Genomic DNA, 21,845 nt, shown 5'->3' on the forward strand with positions numbered 1-21,845 from the left:
GGGGGGGGGGTCCGTCTCTGGTGCGATAGGCCAGCATTGGTGTCTGTCGCCGTGTTGGTGGCGGAGGGAGGAGAGAGGTGGGCAGGTTTCGGAGACCCCGCTCCTCCTCCTCTTTCCTTTGGGCATCACCGCGCAGAGGTGGGTAGAGCACCGCCGGCAGCGAAAGTGGATTGAAGGATTTCTGCCTATTGCTTACCTGAAGACATTTTCAATCGAAATAGACTTAGTGCCCCCTCCCCCTCCTCATGACTCAGCAATATTCCCTCAAAAGCCATCTGGAGGTGACCAAGGCTGGAGCCAGCACAGATACCAGCTTCAAACAAAGTGTCCTGACTGAGGTTTGCAGATGATTCAAGTTAAACGGAACCTATTATAATAAATGAAACTCGTAGAGGATGTGTCACATCCAGTGTGAGGGTAGAAAAGGGCAACACCAGAACAACGGGGACTTTTTACACTGACTTTTTGTGAATCAGTGAAGAGAAAGAACACATGGCCTGCGTACACACACAAAACAGTAGCCGATGTATGAGCATTTTTTTCCAGAGAGAGAGAGAAGTGAGGTATATATGTATTTTTGTGACATATGCGCGCACACACTAAACAGCAGCCTCATTTCACTGCAGAAAAAAAAACTAAACTCTGAACACTTGCGCATATGCATCCTGTTTGAAGTGGTTATGGGGCTGGGAATCACCTCGCTCTTTCAATGTTTGAATCTCGTCCTCGTCAAGTTTAGCTCCTGGATTGTGTCTTGGTGGGTTTGAAGTAAGAGTGCAGGAAGTCTATATATAATTTTGCGGTGAGCTCAGCCAGCCCACCCATTACCACCCCCCCTAACCTTAAATCTGTGCTTGTTCTGTGGTTGTGCTACAAAGACCTTTAACTATACCTACATGTGCAGCATATGTTCCATAGACCTAGACGCAACTCATTATGTTTTAAAGCAGTGGTTCCCAAGCTGCAGCTGGAGGCCTCCATAATGTGAAGGGTCATGAGATGATTAACTTAATAATAATAATAATGATAATTCCTTTATTTATATAGCACCTTTATTGTTTCTCTATTCTTTGCTCTTTTTTTTACCAGTTGTGGAGGAAGTATTCAGATAATTTATTAAAGTAAAAGTAGCTCTACTACACAAAAAATAAAAGTACTGAAGTCAAAATCACACAAAGTAAAAGTACAAGTACTATCAGCACAATGTCCTTAAGTAAAGTAAAAGTACAGATGATGCAGCACAATAGACACTGTCAGTATTATAAAATGATTAATAATATAATAATTTTATTACTGATTCAATAACTTGTAGCCAAGCAGCATTTTAATATTGTAGTGGGTAGAGGTAAAGCTAATTTTAACTCTTTTTTTGTTTGGTAGTTTATTCTATAACATTTATCATCATATTTTATAAAATGATTGTGTGATTTGTGTTAAAAAGTCAAATTTAAATGGAAATAGTGAATAAACTATGTATAAGTTCTGCTTGAGTAAATGTATACAGTGATATTACACCGCTGCTTTTTATCATTAAATTATGGATACTTTTATTCCAGGACTATATGAACTCTTCAGGTGAAACAACAGAAGGCAGCTTTGCTCTTTGGTTGAACCTGCAGCCTGTGACAAGGGGCCAAATTCACTTGTAAAAGTTGTGAGCCAGCATAAGAAGAGAGATCCTTCAGGCTCTTTGTGGATGAATTAATTGAGGATTATATCAATCCAGTGCTTGCAGGATAAATACACAGACTGTTACTGTGTAATGTAATACTGTAGTGTAGTGAGGAATGAAATGCTCTTCATTGTGAGTTTTTGGGCCCTCAAACTCCCTGCCAGAGTATAGTTTGTTTCCAGTGCAGCCTTAGAGTAAAGACTTCCCTCAGAGTCTATTTCAGAGCCAGAATGACAGGCAGCAATTACAGTGCTGTTTATCCCCCCACCTCTATTCATGGCTGGTAATCCAGGCTGGTCTGCCATCATTAACCTCTTCCACGGTCTCTTTGCTCCACAGTGACCCCTCCTCTTCACTTCAAATTTCCTCATGATTCAAACAACCCTTGTGTTCCCTCATGTTTAAGATACATGCTTAAGCAATATAATGGTGCTATTGTGCAAGATGCTCCTTCTTCCTAATGTGTTGATCTGATTATTAAAGTGTCATCGCCATCTAGTGGATACTGTGCATCCAGCAGGCTTCTGCTCGGCCGAGGCCTCCACTGCTAAGCTACTGTATTTCTGCACAGCAGAAGTATAGACACGTGGTTAGAAATGCTGCATGCTTAACTTCTATGTGCTTCTCTTCCACAGCTTGCCTCCTCACAACTCCCTCTCAATTAAAATGTCAGTACAAGTGCCAAACAGCATAGCCAAAAACCCTCAAATATTTACAGCTACAAGGCAATCATCCTCTTACTGACAAATGTATGCTGCTTTGTGAGACCCAGCAGGGGCCATTCAAATAGTGTGAAAATTACAGCAAGTGTAAATCCAGCATGTTAATTCCTCTTAGCTCGTAGAGGTGAAAAATAATTCTCTCATCGCCGCCAACATGGGCTGAAGGGCTTTTAAAAACCTCTTGGACATTAATGAGAGAGGAGAGGGAAAATAAATGTGTGTGAGGGAGACACAAAGTTATAATAATGGAGCGGGAAGCAGGTGTAGTGACTGTAATCTGCCTTCATAAAGGTGAATATTCATTTAGTTACAGTCAAGAGCAGAAGAGATTTAAGTGTCCCCACATTCACAAGCTTAACCTTGGCTCTGAGTGTACCTGCCCTCTGCTGAGAGGTACAGGATTAGGGTTGGGGATACAGGAGCAGAAGAAGTAGCAGAGTGAGGAATATGAGGCAGAGGCGGAGCAAACAGTTCTCAACAAATTCAACTACATGCACACAGAACAAGTTATTTTACCACACGCCAGTGCTGAAATTGAGTCACCAAACCTCTCGAGTCCTAAATCCTCAGAGATCATGTATGAGTCCAAATCTGAGTCACCAGGGTCATGTCCAAATCGAGTCTCAAGTGGCACTCAGTGTACTGATAATCCATCCTGGTAATCCATTCTGAGTAAAATGAAAATATCCAAATTAAAGGAATAGTTCACTCAATTTACAGAAACAAAAATTAGTGGCAGTGGTGACAAGTATAACATTCATTTTATTTATTCCACTACATTTATCTCACAGCTACAGTTACTTACTTTAAAGATTAAGATTTTACATTAAAAACACATGTGATAAATTGATAAAATACAATGTATTTTCAAAGATTAGGTTAATGGAGCATCTAGAATTATTCAATATTTAACAAAAAATATAAAAGTGAAAGAAAAAATAGATATACAAATGTGAAGAGCAGTAGTGGTTCCTTAGGTTATAGATTTAAATAGTCGTTCCACTGCTGCATGTGGGTCAGTGGTGGTTCTAGCTTGTATGGTGCCCTGGGCAAATACCCCCTTGGGCAGCTTTTCCTGCTGTGACTGATTTTACTAACTGCATTAGTTCTGTACAGAGATAGAAGTGCAAACTCCCCCAGCCCCTTCCCCATCTACCACCACCGAGAGTGAGAGGGGACAAACTAGAAATGGCGCCCGCTCCAACACGGTGACATGACGTCATTGACATGATGTGCAAATGAGCAGTAGAAAACCTATCCCGCAAATGTATTTTTGTTTGTTTTTTTGCTGCCCATGTCGCCCATATCTAAATCCGCAATTGGGTGAGGACAGGCTAATAATAATTATAATAAAATAATAATAATAATAATAATAATTAAGACATTTTTCGTGTTCCATATCAGAAACTCAGTTGATGTCAACTGAAAACAAAAGCAGTTTCCTTCTAGTTTAGCTAAGCTAGCTGGACCTCAGGGCTCACCCACCTGGACATACCTGTTGTGTACTCTCCTCGTTGGAAATCGTGGAAATTCGGAAATTCGCACGGAGAAATAAGCGAACGGACGAGTTTAGTGAACGCAGCGTTTGAAGTTTTTATCGTTTTGAGCACAGTTTTGGTGTATTTGTTATTTTGTTGTTTTTCACACACACACACATACACACACACACACACACACACACACACACACACACACACACACACACACACACACACGTACGTGTCACGTACCTGAGGTCGTCTGAGTTGAGGTTCGAGCCCACATCTCTGGGTTGAAAGTCGGCGTCCTTCCTCTCTGGACTAGCTTCAGCTGTCTTTCAGACTCCAAACGTCATTCACCTGCGGCAGGTGTGCATCAGCTGACAGAGGAGGACACCTGGGGCCTCCTGTACTAAAGCCTTGTGTGGGATTCACATTGAAACGTGGGATCGACATTACATTACGAAGCTGGAAAGATGCGTACGCACAAAAAAAAATCAAATGTAGCCTATGAAACTGTTAAATGAGTAAAAATATTTGCAGTATTGTTTGTTTGTTTGTTTGTTTGTTTGTTTGTTTAACCTACATCCATGCTCTGTTTTCAATAGACTCTCACATGGACTGAAGCAACGCGAGACTATGAAACTTTTCCAACTTTACGCGTGAGTTTATCGACCGGAAGATGTGCTAACTAGTTTATTATTCTTAAAGATTTCACAGTGTTATGTATGAATTTTTGTTTATTTGGTAGTTTTTCCCGGTGTGACTAATTTTACTAATTGCATTAGTCCTGTACAGAGATAGAAGTGGTTGACGTGATGTGCAAATATAACTTTTTTTTTTGCCAGCGCCCGTGCTGCCACAACACGATACCGCCTTGGACGACTGCCCATGTCGCCTGTATCTAAATCCCCGATTGATGTGGGTATCAAGCTGTGAAGATAGTTTTGGTTTTATTTTTCCAGGTTTTGAGTAGACTACCACTCTCTTGGATTTCTGCTTCCACTCAAATACAATGAAGACTGATTACATTTAGTTTCTGGGGCTCACAACCAGAAGCAGCTACCACTGAGAAAACTATATCCTCAAGACTTTTTCCTGTGAATTTTGAGGGTTTTCACAGTGTGCAGTCAGTTTACAACCTACAATTAAAAAGTTTCACATGGTGGGTATTTTATGAGCTGATTCCCATATTTTAGATTCATTTAAACAGAAGTCTCTGTGGTTCTCTCACTTTCCTTTCTGGCAATGTGTGGGAGGCTTTGAAGCAACATTCACAACAGCACCTTCATGTTTGGAAATAATATTTAGAGAATACAGAAAAATAGAATATGAAAAATCCAAGACACCATGTTTTTTGGGGGATTATTTTGCGGTGGCGTTGTGTTGAAGGGACTTCTGACCTAATTTTTCTAAAACCCTGGCTATGGCCCAGCTCCTGCTTGAAAAATGGCATCTAAATGATTCAACAGCAACATGTCTTTCCAAAAACAATGTCCCCATTACTCCATAATCCACTGTGCTGTAAATGGCTTTCATTGGCAACACTTTTTACTGAAAAAACAGTCCCCATGTAAACTGATGACAGCATGTTTCGTGGTTGAGAAAATATGTTTGTTTTTTTCCTTAGTTTTTGTGAACCAACCCCTTAAATTTACACAGTGGAGTGTTTATTTTATGGATGTAAGTTTTAAACCTCTAGTTCAATGTTCTTGGCATATCAAATGAAACTGTTTCAAACTAAACCAAAATCAAACACATTTAAAAAAATGGTCTCTAATCTGCACTGCAAGTGTTGTAAAAGCCACCAACATTTGAGTTTCAGCTGAATTATGTTGCTACGTTGTTGGTACTCCTACCCGTGATTACCGTCATGGTCAACACACATGTAACTGAAACACACAAGCAGGTGCACGAATGAGTTCATGCTTCATCACACTCAACAAGATGATATCTAAACCCACTTTATTCTTACATCCAGATATACACCATCTTCATCAATATCACCATCATGGTTGTTGAGAATATCATCATCATCATATTCATCAATCTTCACCTTCAATGCCACACTCAAGATCATGATTTTTACAGCATTATTAGCCACTTTTTTTTCTGTTCAAAAGCTAAAGCTGTGATAAATAAAAAATAAAACATTTGGTCCTTAAATATATAGTCTAGGCAACATGGTATCAGGGGTTAAGACAGAAATGCCTTGTTGCTACCCACACAAAACATCGAACATCACTGGAAAAGGCGCTGAAACAGTGTCTTAGGGCAACAGAAGGAAGAGACCGCCAGTTGAACATGAGGCTGATGGCAGCAGCAGAGAGCAAAGTCTCGGAGCGAAACGAGAGAAAGGGAGAGAGTCTCTGAGTGCCAAAGAAACAGTTACAGCGACCGGAGCTGTGAAATCAGATGAAAGGCGGCGAGACAGATGAGAGATGAAAGACAAAGAGGCCGAGGGGTGAGGAAGCATACAACAGACCCACAGAGAGGCACGTATTTACAGTACACGGGAGCCGGGTGGAACAAAATCAAGTGAGCCACAGAGCACAGCAGAGCAGTATTGTGTGTCACACGAAAAAACACAATTTACAGAGATCGTCAGAGTGAACATGTAGGGTTAAAAGTTTTGTCTTGTTTAAAAACTAAACACCACACACCTGGGACAACAAAACTACCAGTGGACTGCTCCTAATTATTCAAATTCATATGAGCATTAACTTTACAGTGATTTTTAAACGCTATATCCTTATAATTATCATTATTCTGATGAGAAAATGTTACACTTTGGTGAAGAACGGGAGGCAAGAGGGAGGTGGAGCTGGAAATCAGGAAGTGTCTGCATATTCACATCACAATAGACTTTCCTCCTCACAGCAGAAAGATTATTATTTTCTCACATTTGTTATTATTGTCATGGTCATTTCCTGTTACATTATGAGAGTCTCAAATGTTTCACATGTATTGCTGTTTTCACTGACTTTTAATATATACTACAGTGTTTTTTTTTTTCCCTGACTCTCAGCTATTGCTTCCGTTTCTGTTTTACTTTGTATACTGCGACATATTTCCACTTCAGCTCCCCTGCTTGCTCCAACAATCACTAACACAGATATGTATGTATACATTTGTATGTTTTTTTTTTCTTTTTTTTGACTCTACCTCAGCTTGCACAACGCAACACACCCACAGAGTCTCTCTCCTCCATTGATGGCTTGGTTGAGCGTCACATGATGTTCTAAGACAATCACATCCTAGAGTGAATGCAAACCAGATGTCATTGGATCATTGATCATTGGATGTCTGGTGCCAACTCTTGACACAACTCTGTATATCCATGGTTTGACCAGCATCAACACAAAGTCCAACATCCTTTGAGATTTTCTTCCTCTTCTTTCTCACATGTTGGCGGGCAGTTTGTGTCTTAGTCCCTCTGAGTCTTTTCTGGCGAGTTCTAGCTGAGGGTCCTTTTCCCCACCTTTAGGAGAGGTGGTGTTGGCAGGGGTGGCTGCGTGAGCTGACTGGGTGGGTGAAGTGGTAGATGCCTGAGTGGTCTGGGCAGGGGTAGAGGGTGCGTTGAGTTCTGAGGAGCAGGTAGGGGCAGCTAAGGTGGTTGACATTTGTTTTGGGGGTTGAGAAGAAGCAGATGGGACACTGGGGGAGGTGGTGGTAGAGGAAGTGGTTGTAAGAGAGGAGGGTTTAGTGGAGGTGGGGTTTGGGCATAAAGATGTTGAGGATGAGGCTGTTGATGGGGTTGGTTTGGTGGAGCGACTGGAGCCTGAAGTGGGGCTTGGAGTAAGGACAGGAAGGGTTTGTTTTACAGGATGAACTGAAAAGGTTACTTTAGTAGGAGGGCCAGTGCTTGCAGGTGATGAGGCAGGAGCTGAAGTTTGGATTGGGGTTAGAGGTGAGGCCTGTTTTGGGATCTGGCTCGAGGCAGGGCCCCTGGCTGAGCTGGAGACAGAGGGCTGTAGACAAGTTGTTGCACTCTGGGTTTTACTCAGGGGTGGAACAGGTGTAACAGGGATCAGAGAGGGGGAAGGTGTAGGGGTAAGGGCCTGGGTAGGAGTAACGGGTGTGAGGGTTTGCGAAGGAGTTTGGGAAGTGGTGGAGGTGCGGGTGGTCTGAGTAGGAGTCGGTATCGGAGAAGGGATTGGAGTTGGGGCATGACTGGGGCCAGACAACGGAGAGGCAGAAGGTGGCATGTTGGATGCCTTGGCTCTGGGGCTCTGGGGATGCGGTGGTGAAGGGGCGACCAAGGAGGAAGGAGGAGACAAGGAGGTAAGAGATGATTTGGGCCCATAAGAATGAGGTAGTGGAACAGGGGTGGAAACAGAGGATGGGGGCGGTGTGGAGGAGGGAGAAGGAGAGGAAGAGCGGGGGGAAGGTGAAGGGATCAGTTTGGGACGAGGAGTCGAAGAGAGCGACAACGGGCTTGTTCCTGCTGAAGGGGGGGTGGAGCAAGGAGGGGGAGAGGAAGAGCGAGAGGGGGTCATTGTGATTGGTTTCGGGCGAGGGGTTTGGGAGAGGATGGGGGTAGGAGATGAGGGGGTGGGTGCAGGTGAAGGGGTGGCAGAGGAGAGTGGGGTTTGTTTGGGAGGGGAGGAAGATGGCATAGAAGCTGCAGGAGTCATGTGTGCAGCTGTGGGCGCGGATACAGAGGCAGTGTGAGCTGCAGATTGTGTGTATGTGGCTGTGTTTGCAGAGATGGCCTGTGCTATAGTGGGCTGAATGGGAGCTGAAGCCTGTGCTTGTGTTTGTGCGTTAAACGGTATATTTGTTACCAGATGTACTGGAGTGTTAGAGGTCAGTATGCCTGCGCTGCCTCCCCTGGCTAACTGCCCTGCCAGGAAAGGAGTTGCCAACAAATTACCCCCAGAGGCCTTGCGGTGGAGAGGCGGGTGTGGCTGCACTCCAGCCCATGAGCGGTGAGGCAGAGTGGGCTGTGAGGCCGACAACAGCCTGGCCTCCTGGGTCAGTCTGCCCAGTGCTGGCAGACCCTGAGAGCTGTTTCCTCCATGACGTAGCAGAGCTTCTTTTGCTCCCTGCTGACCTGTAACAGAAGCGTTGCCATCTGCCGGGACACCAGGAGCAGCTGCGGGGGTGGTGCTAGGCACCTTGTGGAGTGGTGGAGTAGGTGGTCCGCCTCCTGTCGGAGTTCCAAGTGATCCAGCAATCACTGAAGGATGATCAGCCTGGAGGCGGAGGCTGTAATGAAGAGTCCGTCCTTGTTGGATAGAAGTCTGGACAGAAGAGGCTGGAGTGGGTGGTGTTTTAGCAATAGGTGGTGATGTCACCCCACCAGGAGGGCCCATGGTTGACGGGGAGGCAGGAAATCCTCCTCTTGGGGACAAACCACCCATCCCTCCCAACGCCATCATCCCGATGAGGGAGCTCACAGAGGGGCGGAGGGGCTGTAATACAGGGGCACGAGGGGGTGACAGAGGGAAAGAAGATGAGGGAGAGGGGGAGACAAGAGGGGAAGGCAGGAAGAAAGCACCTCCAAGCGCATGTTGCTGCTGCAACTGCTGGAGCTGCTGCTGTTGTTGCTGCTGCTGGTGCATGAGGGCGATGGCTACATTACTGGTGGCAGCTGCAGTCTGCAGGGGAGCATGGACCAACGGCGCCCAGATGACCGGGCGTGGCCGAGGAGACACTGTGCCACTTCCTCCCATGACTCCGCTTCTTCCTGCAGCAGCTGCAGCGATAGCATCCTGCATGGCCGGCATGCTGTCATGTTTGACAATCTGCTGCACCAACATGCTGTCACAGGAACCCAGACCACTTGCTGCAAGGCCTCCCCCTGCTCCAGGACCCCCTCCACCCCGGCCTCCACCACGACCCATACTGCCCCCCAATGAACCGCCCTGGGATGACTTCCGCAAGAGCATGGAGTTCTTCCTGCCTGTAGTGGAGAAAATGGAGACATTCAGAGATATTATGTGTGAAAATAATTTCCAGAAATAAAAGTAAAAGTTTTACTTTGTAGAAGGCAGAGTTGTCTACTGAACACACAGCAGACAGCTGGAGTTTTACCCTGAAGGTTTTTCTGTTCTTCACTGAGAACATTGCTCATCCTTTATTATGTCAGCTTTTATTTCTCTCAGCTTGTTTTCAGATGAGTTTTGACCTTTCAGCGGAGGACATGCCTGACAAAGTGTCTTGGAAATTTAGCAGAATTGGATGGATAATTGCAAGAGTGTTTGTGAAGGTCATTGCGGAATGAAAAAGCTGAATGGAAAATAGCAAGTTCCTGCATAGATAAGATGCTGAGGGAAATGTTTGCAGCAAACAGAAATCCACACGTTACCAATACGGTCCAGTCGGTCAACGGCAACAGTTTCGAAGGCACGCCGCATCATTGGATGTTCCTCCAGCACCTCGTTAAAGCTGTCCACACTAAGGGAGTACAGACGACAGTATGTATCTGCGCGGACGCTGGCCGTCCTCCGTCCACGTGTCAGCAAGCAGATCTCTGAATGTGGGAGGAAAGACAATGGAGTAATACAGTATATACAGAACTACCCTCATTTTCATCTTCTACCTCTCTGGCAAGTTTCCTCTTCCCCTATAATTTACCGTTCTTGTTTAACCCCTGAGACACCTAAATGCCCTCACCTCCAAAGTAAGACCCATCGCTCAGCTTGGTTTCCTTGTTGCCACGGGTCAGCACACTGACTCGGCCATGTTGGATGAAGTACATCTTCCGTCCAACCGTGCCCTCACGGATGATGAAGTCAGAAGGCTGAAACACTTCAAAGCGGAGCTTGGTCAGCACCGCGGTCACAAAGTTGGGATCAGCGTTGGCAAACAGCGGCATGTTAGCCACCAGGCTACGGCAGTTAAAGCTGACTATCTCCTACACCAAGAGAGAAAGGAAGCTGAAAGGAATTTGCTGTAGGAATGAACACAGCATTTGTGGTTTGTTTGTGTAGGTGTGTGGGTATTTGTGATTTTTATTTTTTACCTCTTTAAGTGGCTCACTGAGTTCTCCCAGGATGTTCTCCTCATCAAACATTTTCCCCTGGAAGCGGTGCTCATAGTACTCGTGGATCTTTTGCCGAACATCTGCAGGAAGCTTATGGAATGACATGTACTGCTCCACCTGCTTGTACTGCAATAACACACACATGCACAGGTCAGGGATCTGCACACAGCCACACTAGGCATGAGCAGATTGATACCTAAAGTATGATACTAATATCTGTGATTCTTGCCCTGGTATCACTTGGTATCAGACCAAAGTCATTTTGCGGAAGCGTCTGCAAACAGCACACACAAAAAGTTTGCTTCCTCGGCCACATAGATTGTACAGTTAGTCAGTAATTGTGCTGACATGTTCAATCAATTCATCGATCAGATGATTGACAGAAAAGTGTTAGACTACTTGAATGAATCACGTGTAATGCCTAAACTATAAGAAGGTTTGAGGCAGAGATGGATGAAGTAACAGATGGATGAACGTCATGTTTCACCTTTTCCTGATACTGTCGTCGCGAGGAGTCCAGCGACTGGATGAGAGCGGTGGCGTGGCCGATGAACATGGCGTAGCAGGTGGCGCCTACGATCATACTGAGCATGGTGAGCCACACATCAGTCATCCCCTCTGGAGCCTGGGCGCCGTACCCAATACACAACATGTGGCTCATGGCTTTGAACAGAGCATAGGAGTACTGCACGCCCCACGTGTCATTCTGTGAGTGGGAGACAGACAGAGAGGGTGACAGAAGGAGTAAAAGAAGTTTCAAGTGTTAATTACCAAGGCGCTGTAATATTGAACTGTTCTTATTTTAGTCAGGTTACAGAAGCTTTTTCCCCTCAGAGTTGCTCAGCCATTTGACTTCAGAAAATACAGCAGAGATCATAATGTGTAACAGCAGCGCAATTTAACTTTCAAGAACTACTCTGCTTCAAAACAGAGCGGCTACAGAAAGCATAAAGCCACAGAGACAATAAAAGGGCAGTCATCATACATTATTAAATAAATGCTCTAAAGACAACAAGTAAAAATACCAGCCTCTCTTTGAGGCAGTGTGTTGGTGTGTGCGTGTGTGCATGTGTGTGTGCGTGCGTGTGCATGTGTGTGTGTGTGTGTGCTTTTGTTTTAGGGTGGTGTGTGAGTATAATTATACAAAGATGTTAATAGTCCAATGGATGAGGGGACTTTCTCTGGGGAAAATCCTAGCATCAGCCTGCTTAGCAACAGTCACCCAGGCAACGGCTGAGACATGAATCAGCTATTCATACAGCTGTGTATCTGTGTGCATTCACCAGCATCCATGTCCGCATGCATGTACACACGTGACGAAATCTCCAGCGGGTCCCTAGGCATTCGACTGTTTGCGTGCGCTCACACCTCCACCTGATCTCAGTTGAGATTTTTAATTAGAGAATCTTTTTTATTTTTGTGATGATGATAGTCAATCTTATTCCAACTGGACATGTTGCTGCATGAGCCAATTAACACGGATAAGGAGCAAACAATGTCAGATCTGATAAACAGCTTCACTCTGCACACACACAGATAACCCAAACTCAGGCCTTTCACAGTCTGTGGTTTGCTTTTATCTGAAATAAATAATGTGCACACTGCTCAAACAAGCTGAGATAATGCTTTGTGTGTTTCATTCAATTCAAACTGAATTTGTTCTCTGCACAATGCAATCATTCACTGAAACATATTAAAAATAAAAGTCACATGCATGCAGATGGATTTTTAGAGACTCACCACCATCAGGTTCTTGGAAACCCAACAGTCAGGAGGGAAGTCCTGCAGCATGGGGACCAGGAACTGGAGGCAGCCATCCCAGTGGCATAGCAGCAGCATCATACCAATCAGGTTTACAATCCTAACCATGGCACTGGCAAGGTCATAGGTCATATGGAAGATCTGGGGAAGAGCAGAGGGAAAGATAACTACCTCTTTCACACAAATATCTCTTTCCTTTCAACTCTGCTCTCTCTTTGCAGTCTCTGTTCCCTGGGCTCTGATTCTCACCTCCTCCCACTGGTGGATGTAGCGAATGAGCCTGGACAGGCGGAGCAGACGAAGCAGGCTCAGGATTTTGGTGAAGCGGACGATTCGCAATGCCCTGGCCGTCCTGTAGACCTCCGAGTCCAGGCTGTCCACCATCAGGAAGATGTAGTCCACCGGGATGGATGACACGAAGTCTACGAGGAACCAGCTCTTCAGATACTTCTGGCGGATCGCTCTGAGTCAGAATATGATGGAAGACCACAGAGGTTTGGCAATCTAGCTTTGTGGAAGTGATTCCAATATTTGGCTGGCATAAAATCATCCTCATCAATATTCAGCAGGAACAGAACTGGAACGTGTACAAAGCTCTGCCACTGGCTGTGCATCACCTTTTCACATCTCATACATGGATTTGTGTGAACACAAACCCAGCAGATGGCCAGAAGAGCAAATTTAAATCTATGGCAACAAAGCTGCTGCATTGATATTCCACACCGTACATGCACAATGCCCCAGTCCTTGACATATAAGACTAATACACACACAAATGCCTCTACTGACCTGGGGTCCAGCAAAATCTCAGTGCTGTCTTCCTTGACGATGCCGGTCCTGAAGTTGAGTACCAAGTCGACCATGAAGAGAGTGTCAGAGACCACGTTGAAGATGATCCATGACGGAGTGTTCTCATCTCTAAAGAAAGTGATGCCCACTGGCAGGATGATTAAGTTCCCCATCATCAACAGTAACATCAACAGGTCCCAATAGAATCTAGAAAGGGAAAGGCATAGATTTTCAACAGTTTTCTATTGTTTTCTATTGGTGTGAATATGTCACACCGATGTTACTATGGGGTTCTACCAAAAGTCTCAGATACAGTTCTTGTCAGACTATTTATTTTATTTTTTTCTCTCTCTTCTTCTGTTTGTCTTAAATGTCTGCTCGTGGGCCTTTTTGCACAGAGGACATTTTAATAAATCACAGTGTAAAAAGTTCAGGTGTAAATAATAAACGTAATGATGTGTGAATGTCATTTAGCTGCTTCGAACCTGGTGTTCTGCATGGTGGCTCACTGTCATTTGGCAAGTCCCAAATTCATATTATACACTAATTCTAAGCAGGTATTTAGTATATAATGTGTTCACACAGGAGAAGTGACAAAATGAGGTACGCTCAAACCAGACAGTATACAATACATACAATACATTACAATTCAATACAATTCAATACAATTCAATACAATTCAATACAATACAATACAACACAATATCTCCTGACAGTTGGAAAAAATGAAATAAATTTGGGATTAGTTGTGAAAAAGCTTCAAAAACATATTGGAAAACAAAAGAAGTATTAAATCTTAGGATAAATATTTTTGTCTATTTGTGAAGTTTAACTGGCAGTGACATTCAGATGCTGCAGTTTGATTGACATCTGCTGTCGCAAGTATTAACTCTTATTAATCGTAAAATAAAGTATATTAACTTTTTTTTGTAAACTACCTGCCAAACAGCAAAGCCGACTATGACAATTAGTATGTACCATGGATCTGGGACACAGCTAGTATCATGGCTTACTTGGATAAACCAGAGTGGTTGTTAATGTTATCAGTAACACCTGTGCTTTTCCTATTACAAGTCAAAATGTCTGCTGTGAAAAAGGTTCATTGTATTGAGGCTGTCTTTCGTTCTTCTGCACAACAAAGAAGACTGAGTTTGAACATCTGTTCATTTTACTCCCCTGTGCTGAACATATAAACCTGAAAAAACAGACTGAAAGGGATTAAATATCTCACCTCCACAAAATTAAAGCAATAGAGGCTAAGATATTGCGACTTTTGGCCTCTATATGTGTCAAACTAAAAAAAAAACAAACAAAAAAAACACACTACAATTCCCATAATGCAGTTGGACAGTGTCTTTCATTAGAACCTCCAGGTCTATTAAATGCCCCCTCATCTCGTTTTTACAGAGGCTTTCTGTTCAAATTTTGTAGAATGATTCTTTAAAGGAGAATTCAGATAGATTCAGGTATGCAAACTGGTTCGAACTTTCTAGTCTTGCTCTTCCCTTGCTGACAGCACCATCTTTTCTTTCAGTTAATCCTTTTATCTCATTTTCTTATATATATTCTTATGTTAAGTTTTTTCTATATATAGTCTTCTCTTTGTTATAGCCCCTGAGCCAGATGGCCATTTGGGTCTCATCCAGGACAGTAAAAAGTGCGAACCTCCTCCCTCAAGAATAAGTCCAGTAGTGGTATAAACGAATATTTCCCTCAAGCTAGTTACTTTCTTTGCAAATGCTTTGGCAACATAAAGTCCAGTCTTTATCTCTCATGCCAATAACGCAGAGCAGGACTGAAGTGAACTGAACTGAATTTTAAAAAGAGAGACAGACAGAGAGGGACAAAAGGAGGAAAATGATCAGTAACCTTGGGAGGCCTCATCAATCTCTATTTCATGCTGGAGGGTATTACTGGGTGACGTAGCCTCCTCATAAAAACATGGGGAATCAGGGATGCTGGAAGTGATTAAAGTGTGACAGAGGAGGCGATACAATCATCTGGAGAGGACGCCTGTCATCTTTCTGTCTCTCTGCTCCTAATCCCTTTATCCATCACCTTAACCCATATCAATGACTGGTTTCTTCTTGCACCCTCCCCACACACACACACACCTACACACACACACACACATACATGCACACACACGCACTCACACTCTCTCTCTCTTTCCTTCTGTGAGAAAGTACAGTCTAGCTCTCTGGTCGATTGCTATTGGGCGCTAATTTAGTAACGCAACCTCATGGTGCGATGCTACCACTACACTGATGAAGATTAAGTATGAGTCATCACTCTTCTACACACACACACACACACATATCCTGACTTTGTCACTTATACTGACAGATGTATCACTTCATAATCACTGGCAATAAATACAGGGATTATTTACAGCAACACAGACACAGCGATTCTGTAGCTGTTGTGACGGCGATGGAGATTCATTCCTGACCTTGAGGACACGCTTTGTTAACTCTGATTATAGGGAACAATTGACTAAATCACATCGTACTACCCTGGTTGTTTATGTCTGTCGGTGCTATCCATAAATAAAACATCATCCAAAATCAAATGCTTTACAATCAAACTGTATATTTTGATGGAGGTCGTGACCCGACAGAGCTCCTTGTCAGGAAAAACATTCTTTATCATCGTGCATAGACATTGCTTTTGCTATTGCATATTGCACTTGAGCTGAGCTGAGTCAAATAAGAAATTTAGGGCTGCAAGATTAGATTATTTTTGTCATCAATTCATTGGTTGATTATTTCCTCGATTGATTGGTTAGTTGTTTTGTCTGTAAAATATCAGCATATTATGAAAACTGCCCATAATTTCTTAAAGCCAAAGGTGATGTTGATGGGTTTTTTTGCCAACAGTTAAAACCGAAAGTTTTCAATGTACAATCAAAATAGTTTCTGATTCATTTTCTGTGAATTGACTGAGCAATAAATAGACTAATCATTGCAGCTTTAAAGTGATTGAGTGACATAAAATTGCTCATTTTCTTTAAGAAAAGTGCCAAAATTTCATTGTTTGGGGAATTACACCAATGTATAATGTCTTTTACTCTACCGGTCTAAAAAAACCCACACAAGCCCACACAGAAACACACACACACACACAGAAACACACACACACACAAACACACTCCCACACACCCACACACAGAAACACACACACACTCCCACACACACACACACACACACACACAAGAAATTGATATGCAGTGTTGCAATGTTCCTCTCTGTCTAATCTAATCTCAGTATTGTGCTTGGATATGAAGAAATGTTTTAGTCTGCCGAGAAACAAAAAAGACATTTTCCACATGTGACGGCACATCAATCAGCCTCTGTGTACTAGATTTGACTGCTCTCACTGAGATGTGGCAGCTGATTTGAGTTCGATGTGACACCAAAGGAGTGAGAACAACCAAAGACACAAGAGAAGATGTCAGATCCAAACTAAAAATGATGTGAAGGTTCGTCATGTCGGGGCTGAACATCTGACAAAGCCTGATTTGTGATCTCCCATCTGTCGACTGATGCAGTACTGGATCGTGGGTTGTGTGCAGTTCATGCAGGTAGACATGTACGCTGACCTGTGTGTATTGCACACACACACACACACACACACACACACACACACACACACTTATACACACACATAAGAATTGCAAATGCAATCAGGACTGTTCTCCTCTGCCTCATCAGTATTCCATTCTGAACATGAACAGGTGCTGGAGGAGAACTGACCTGCATCTACCTGCTCAGCTGTTGTCAAACCAAACACTAATTCTACTGTAATTGAGGCCAAGTGTCTCCTGGGCGGCCTGTGATTGGTTCCCAGCTCGCAGTTGGCCAGATGTCAGTTCTGAGCAAGTTTCCACCCATCATCCTGCCAGACGTACAGACAAACAAGCACGACGGCAACCGGCCATTATATAATAAATCTCTGTTACTATAAGAGCAACGCCACCAACCCCGTTTCACCGCGACTTATCTCTGTCGACAGACCGAACCGTCTGCCTTGCTGTGTTTTCATCCCTCCTCTCATTGCCCTCTCACTTTGTATGCCTCTCTTTGTGCCGGATTATGAATTTTCTTCTTCTCTCTTCCCTGGCGTTATGTATAGGAGCATCAGAAACACAACTCTTTTTCTTAGTGAGGTGAAGGGCATGAGAGCTTATCATCAGACTCAGTAATAACAGACCACACTCAAGCACACATATTACTGCTCATACACACACACACATACACACACATACACACACACACACACACACACACACACACACACAGAGGCCATCGTGTTCAAGGTCAATACCAGGACAAGAACACATAAAGAGGTCTTATCGGTCTTCCCTCCTTTCTCGCTCTGGCCTCACAAAGTTCCTCTACAGCCGTCGCTCCAGACGACAGGTACTTAACTGAAAAGTTAGATGAATGAATTATGCATAATACATACTCAACTTGCATAATTCAAGATGTCATACATAATTGATAAATATTCAATTGTGATTCTCCGAGATGGATAATTAGAACTATTAACATCCTTAGATATCTTGCACGCATATGAATACGCACAGGGGGGACTGAGATTCATCCATCCACACTCCTTAATCCACAATTCCCCCCCGTCCCTTCACTAATTTCATTCACCGTATCGCCCGTGAGCAGACTCATAACCAGCACTTGTGGGTGATCATCAGATTGACAGACGATACAAAACGACTCAGTCTGCGTGTGAGCGAGTGTGCGTGCGTGTGTGTGAGTGTGTGTGAGTGTGTGTGTGGCTGATGAAACAAAAGTGGGCCAGGAGCCTTGGGGATCAAGTCATCCATTGTTGCTGCAGTCTGTCTGGAGATTATGAATGCTGCCTCTCCCTCTGCTGTCCACCTGCACATTTGAACAGTGTATTTATGCAAAGTCTATAACAGCTGAGGAGTAGCGTGCCCACGGATGGCTCACATGTCAGTCAGTATTAAAGTATGTGTGTGTGCAAGAGCTGGTGTGTTTGAGGCGTGTTGGCATTCACAAAACTGCTCTCACAATCTTGCCTCTGTTAAAAAAAATGAACCTTGAACATTTCTAGGGCTGAAACTAATGATTATTGTCATTATCAGTTAATCTACTGTTTTGTATATGTGATGTCAGAAAACATTTTTAAAAAATGCCCATCACGGTTTCTCAGTTATTATGTAAAGCAAAGAAAAAGTGTTAATTCTCACATTGGAGAGGCTGGAACAGGGAAATGTCAACAACAAAAAAAATATCTGAAACAATTATTAGATTATCAATATACTACATTTTCTGTAGATTGACCGATCAATCGACTAATCGTTGTAGTTCCCACAGGAATTCGCAAGGTTCATCTTCATCTTCATGAGGAGAATTATACTGAAGGACAACAAAAATTAACAGCCTCAATAATAATTTTCTCGTCAGGTGTTATTGATTCTTGTGCTAATTGTTCAGCTCAGGTAGCAGAGAAATCAAACTTCAGGCATGGAGTCACCAGCAGGGAGTGCTGTGCTGAGTTCATCCACTGTTCACATGAAAACATACTTAACATTTTACCTAATTGACATGGAAGGCATCTCTCACTGCTCCCCAATCAACCAAACACCTCTTGGCTAAATTTGTCCTCCTAATTTGCAATCCTCGCTTCTATCTCCCTCTAACTGTGAAACTACTTCTGGAAACAGCAGGCCACAATCAGTCATTTTTCTCTTGTTATTTCACACATGGAGAAGCTGCCACTGTTGTGTGGTGTCTGTCTTGGAGATCTCCTCTCCTACACACTGCCCTTTCCATAAACACCTCTCCCTCTGCCTCAAAAGGCCCCCAAAGACTTTTCATCTACTCCACTCCTCTCTTTTCATTTAACCTCTCATACATCCTCTGATTCTACCTTTCCTCCAGAGACTCTGCCTCCCTCTTTCCTCTTGCCCTCACACACTGCTGTTGGCAATATATATTTAGCCTTTTGCATGTCTTTCTCTCCTCCCAGTTGTCCTCCCCATTTCCTCTGTTAGCAACTTAAGAGGCCGCTGAATGTATGATCTGTTTCTCTTTCCCTGTTCCTCCGTCTACTTAAGTGTCTATCATTAGGCTTCAAGTATGCTGCTACAGAGCTGTTTCAGCTTGCTTTGATCCATATTTCTAGAAACATTTCATGTCTCTTATGTGCTACAAGTGGCATTCAGCCTATTTTATAAACCAACCTTAGCTTGACAAGCTACATGCTGTGGAGTGTGTGTGTGTGTGTGTGTGTGTGTGTGTGTGTGTGTGTGTGTGTGTGTGCGCGTGTGTGTGCGTGTGGCTCCATACCTGAAGTCACTGTAGGGGTGTATGATCCACGACCCTGCTGACTTCAGTCTTTCCTGCTCCAGTGCCACAGCTTTGTGGGATCCAAACATGCGTAAACTGAACTTGTTGACCCCCGGCTGAAGCATGGCCCCGAACTGTCTCTGGATGAAGGTGCTCTGGTTGGAGTTGCTGTAGTCCTCCCCGTCCAGCCCCATGCCAAACCCACCCAGTCCAGTGTGACCCACCAGCTCAGGGGTACCTGCTGCAGTGGTGTTGCAGGCCGTGGTAGTGGTGGTCTCTGGGCCGGTGGCCACCACCATGACTCCAGTCCCAGTGGAGGAGGTGGAGGCCAGGGCGGCGCGGGACGCGGCGAAGCCCACTGAGCGCGGAGCAGGGTGGGCTGTGGCAGAACAGGAGGGCGGTGGAGGCAGGGCCACCGGGGTGGTTGGTGTGCCCGCTGTGCGGAAGGGAAGGCCGTCCCTGGTGGAGGAGCTCATGATGGAGAGACGACGGCCCCGTGCACCTGAGGAGGTGCTGTCTGCCCCGAAGGAGCCCTTCTCCCCCTCCAGTGAGGCCTGGGACAGCCTGTAGCCCGGAGAGGGCAGGCTGCCCTTACTGCGCCGCTTCGAGTCCCCTCCGTTACGTCTGGGCAGACTGTCACCCCCAGATCCGCTGCCGGGGGTGCCCACACCTCCAGCCACCCCATCCATCCCAACTCAGGGAGGAGGAGGTGGTTGAGGGGAGGGGGAATATAACCTGTAACTCCCAACCCCTCAGGAAAACTATTGTTTAGTATAGTCGACCTGGCTAGATCACATAGGCTAGATGAGTGTCAATGTCAATATGAACGATAAATTGAAGAAGCTAAAGGAAAGTGTCCTCTGTGTCTCCAGTCATTCTCCTGGAGCAGACAGCTCACACCTCCGCCCTCTCTCCGCCGATGTGGCCATGCTTACCTCGGTGCCCTTGGAAAAAGCCCCATCCAGACATGAAATCCTTCACCCTGCCAGTGTGACGCCAGCAGCTTCACTTTTCCTCTTTCCTTTGTCCTTACAGATGTTTCTGTAACATTCCTCCTTCCTCGTCCTTGAAACGTTGCTGTCCGCCCGAGGCCCTCCCTCCTCTCCCCACAGCCGCCCTCAACGCTCCGACGCCGGTCATATTGGCACCGGATTCCCGGTCTTTTGTAGATAACGGAGCTCGCCCCTCATTGGCCGTCGGTGTCCTGTCGGTGTCAGCCTATATGTCCTTGCTGTTCACCCAATTTTGCTATTTTCAACACATTTCATTATATAAGAGCTGATCTGAGCTGTAAGGTGGTAGAGTGGGGAAAATTCATCCGCGGATGAATGACAAGGACACTTGATCCTCTGTCAGGAGGGATGGGTTGTTAATGGACATAAGGGACGCACATTATCGGCACACACGGGCGCTCACACTCCGAGGCGCACTGATTCATTCTGACACGCACACTATCATCAACCAGAAACACGCACACAGTAAAACAGACCGGCGAGCAAACACGAGGCGGTGGAAACAAGTCAAATTACCCCAGATCTAGCCCATGTTTTCATGGAATCCGCGGCACGTTGTCATTTCAACAACCGAGCGGAAAACACACTCATGACGATGGAAGGCGCGCCGAAATGTTGCCTGTCCGTGGCTGAAGCGCCCAGGCAGCCAGATGAGACACTACCGGCTCTTCAGCTGTGCGATTTTGTTAAACTGATGCCGGGATGAACTTGGTCAGGTGTTCAGAGTCTGACGCCCGAAATATTCTGTTCTGTCATCAGCAGAAGCTGCCATGTATTTCCACTTCTGCCGACTTTCAATGACATCGTGTCCAGACTACGACGAGGACAGATACATAGACTCTATATTTCAACAGAACAAGCTGCTCCAGTGTGAAACGGAGCGCTCTGACGAATCCAAAAGCCTCTTTAAAAATAAAACAACTTGTTGAGCCTTTAATGTGACTGCTCCTTCGCAGCCTGTTTAGAGGCGATGAAGTCCAGTTTAAAGCTGAAATCCACTTCTTACTCTGACTCGACACTGAGAGGTCGAGCAGACACGTCCACAGAGGCGCACGGCGCATACAAATGAAATATTAAATAAATAAAT

General features: G+C 44.7%; 1 protein-coding gene across 1 annotated transcript; it reads right to left on the reverse strand.

The window, feature by feature from the left end:
• Nucleotides 1–5,820: 5,820 nt before the first annotated feature.
• LOC111652170 (uncharacterized) lies at nt 5,821–21,776 on the reverse strand. Its single transcript, XM_023402349.2, has 9 exons — nt 19,746–21,776; nt 13,414–13,620; nt 12,874–13,087; nt 12,604–12,765; nt 11,351–11,569; nt 10,843–10,989; nt 10,494–10,734; nt 10,186–10,350; nt 5,821–9,780 (listed from the first exon to the last, which is right to left on the reverse strand). The coding sequence occupies exons 1-9, from the start codon at nt 20,432–20,434 to the stop codon at nt 7,274–7,276; spliced, it is 4,551 nt and encodes a 1,516-aa protein (XP_023258117.1). The 5' UTR covers nt 20,435–21,776; the 3' UTR covers nt 5,821–7,273.
• Between the last annotated feature and the right edge of the window lie 69 nt (nt 21,777–21,845).

This window comes from Seriola lalandi, unplaced genomic scaffold (assembly GCF_002814215.2).
Source record: "Seriola lalandi dorsalis isolate HSWRI2012SDOR001 ecotype SW California unplaced genomic scaffold, Sedor1 jcf7180002053930, whole genome shotgun sequence".
Classification (NCBI taxonomy): domain Eukaryota; kingdom Metazoa; phylum Chordata; class Actinopteri; order Carangiformes; family Carangidae; genus Seriola; species Seriola lalandi.

Bases quoted from the DNA above. Each gene is read 5' to 3' on its own strand.
- LOC111652170 (XM_023402349.2), bottom strand. From the start codon at position 20,434: ATGGATGGGGTGGCTGGAGGTGTGGGCACCCCCGGCAGCGGATCTGGG. The intron at 11,570-12,603 runs GTGAGTCTCTAA...TCCCACTCACAG, and splicing joins TTTCCAAGAACCTGATGGTG to AATGACACGTGGGGCGTGCA. The intron at 10,351-10,493 runs GTGAGGGCATTT...TCCCACATTCAG, and splicing joins CGATGGGTCTTACTTTGGAG to AGATCTGCTTGCTGACACGT.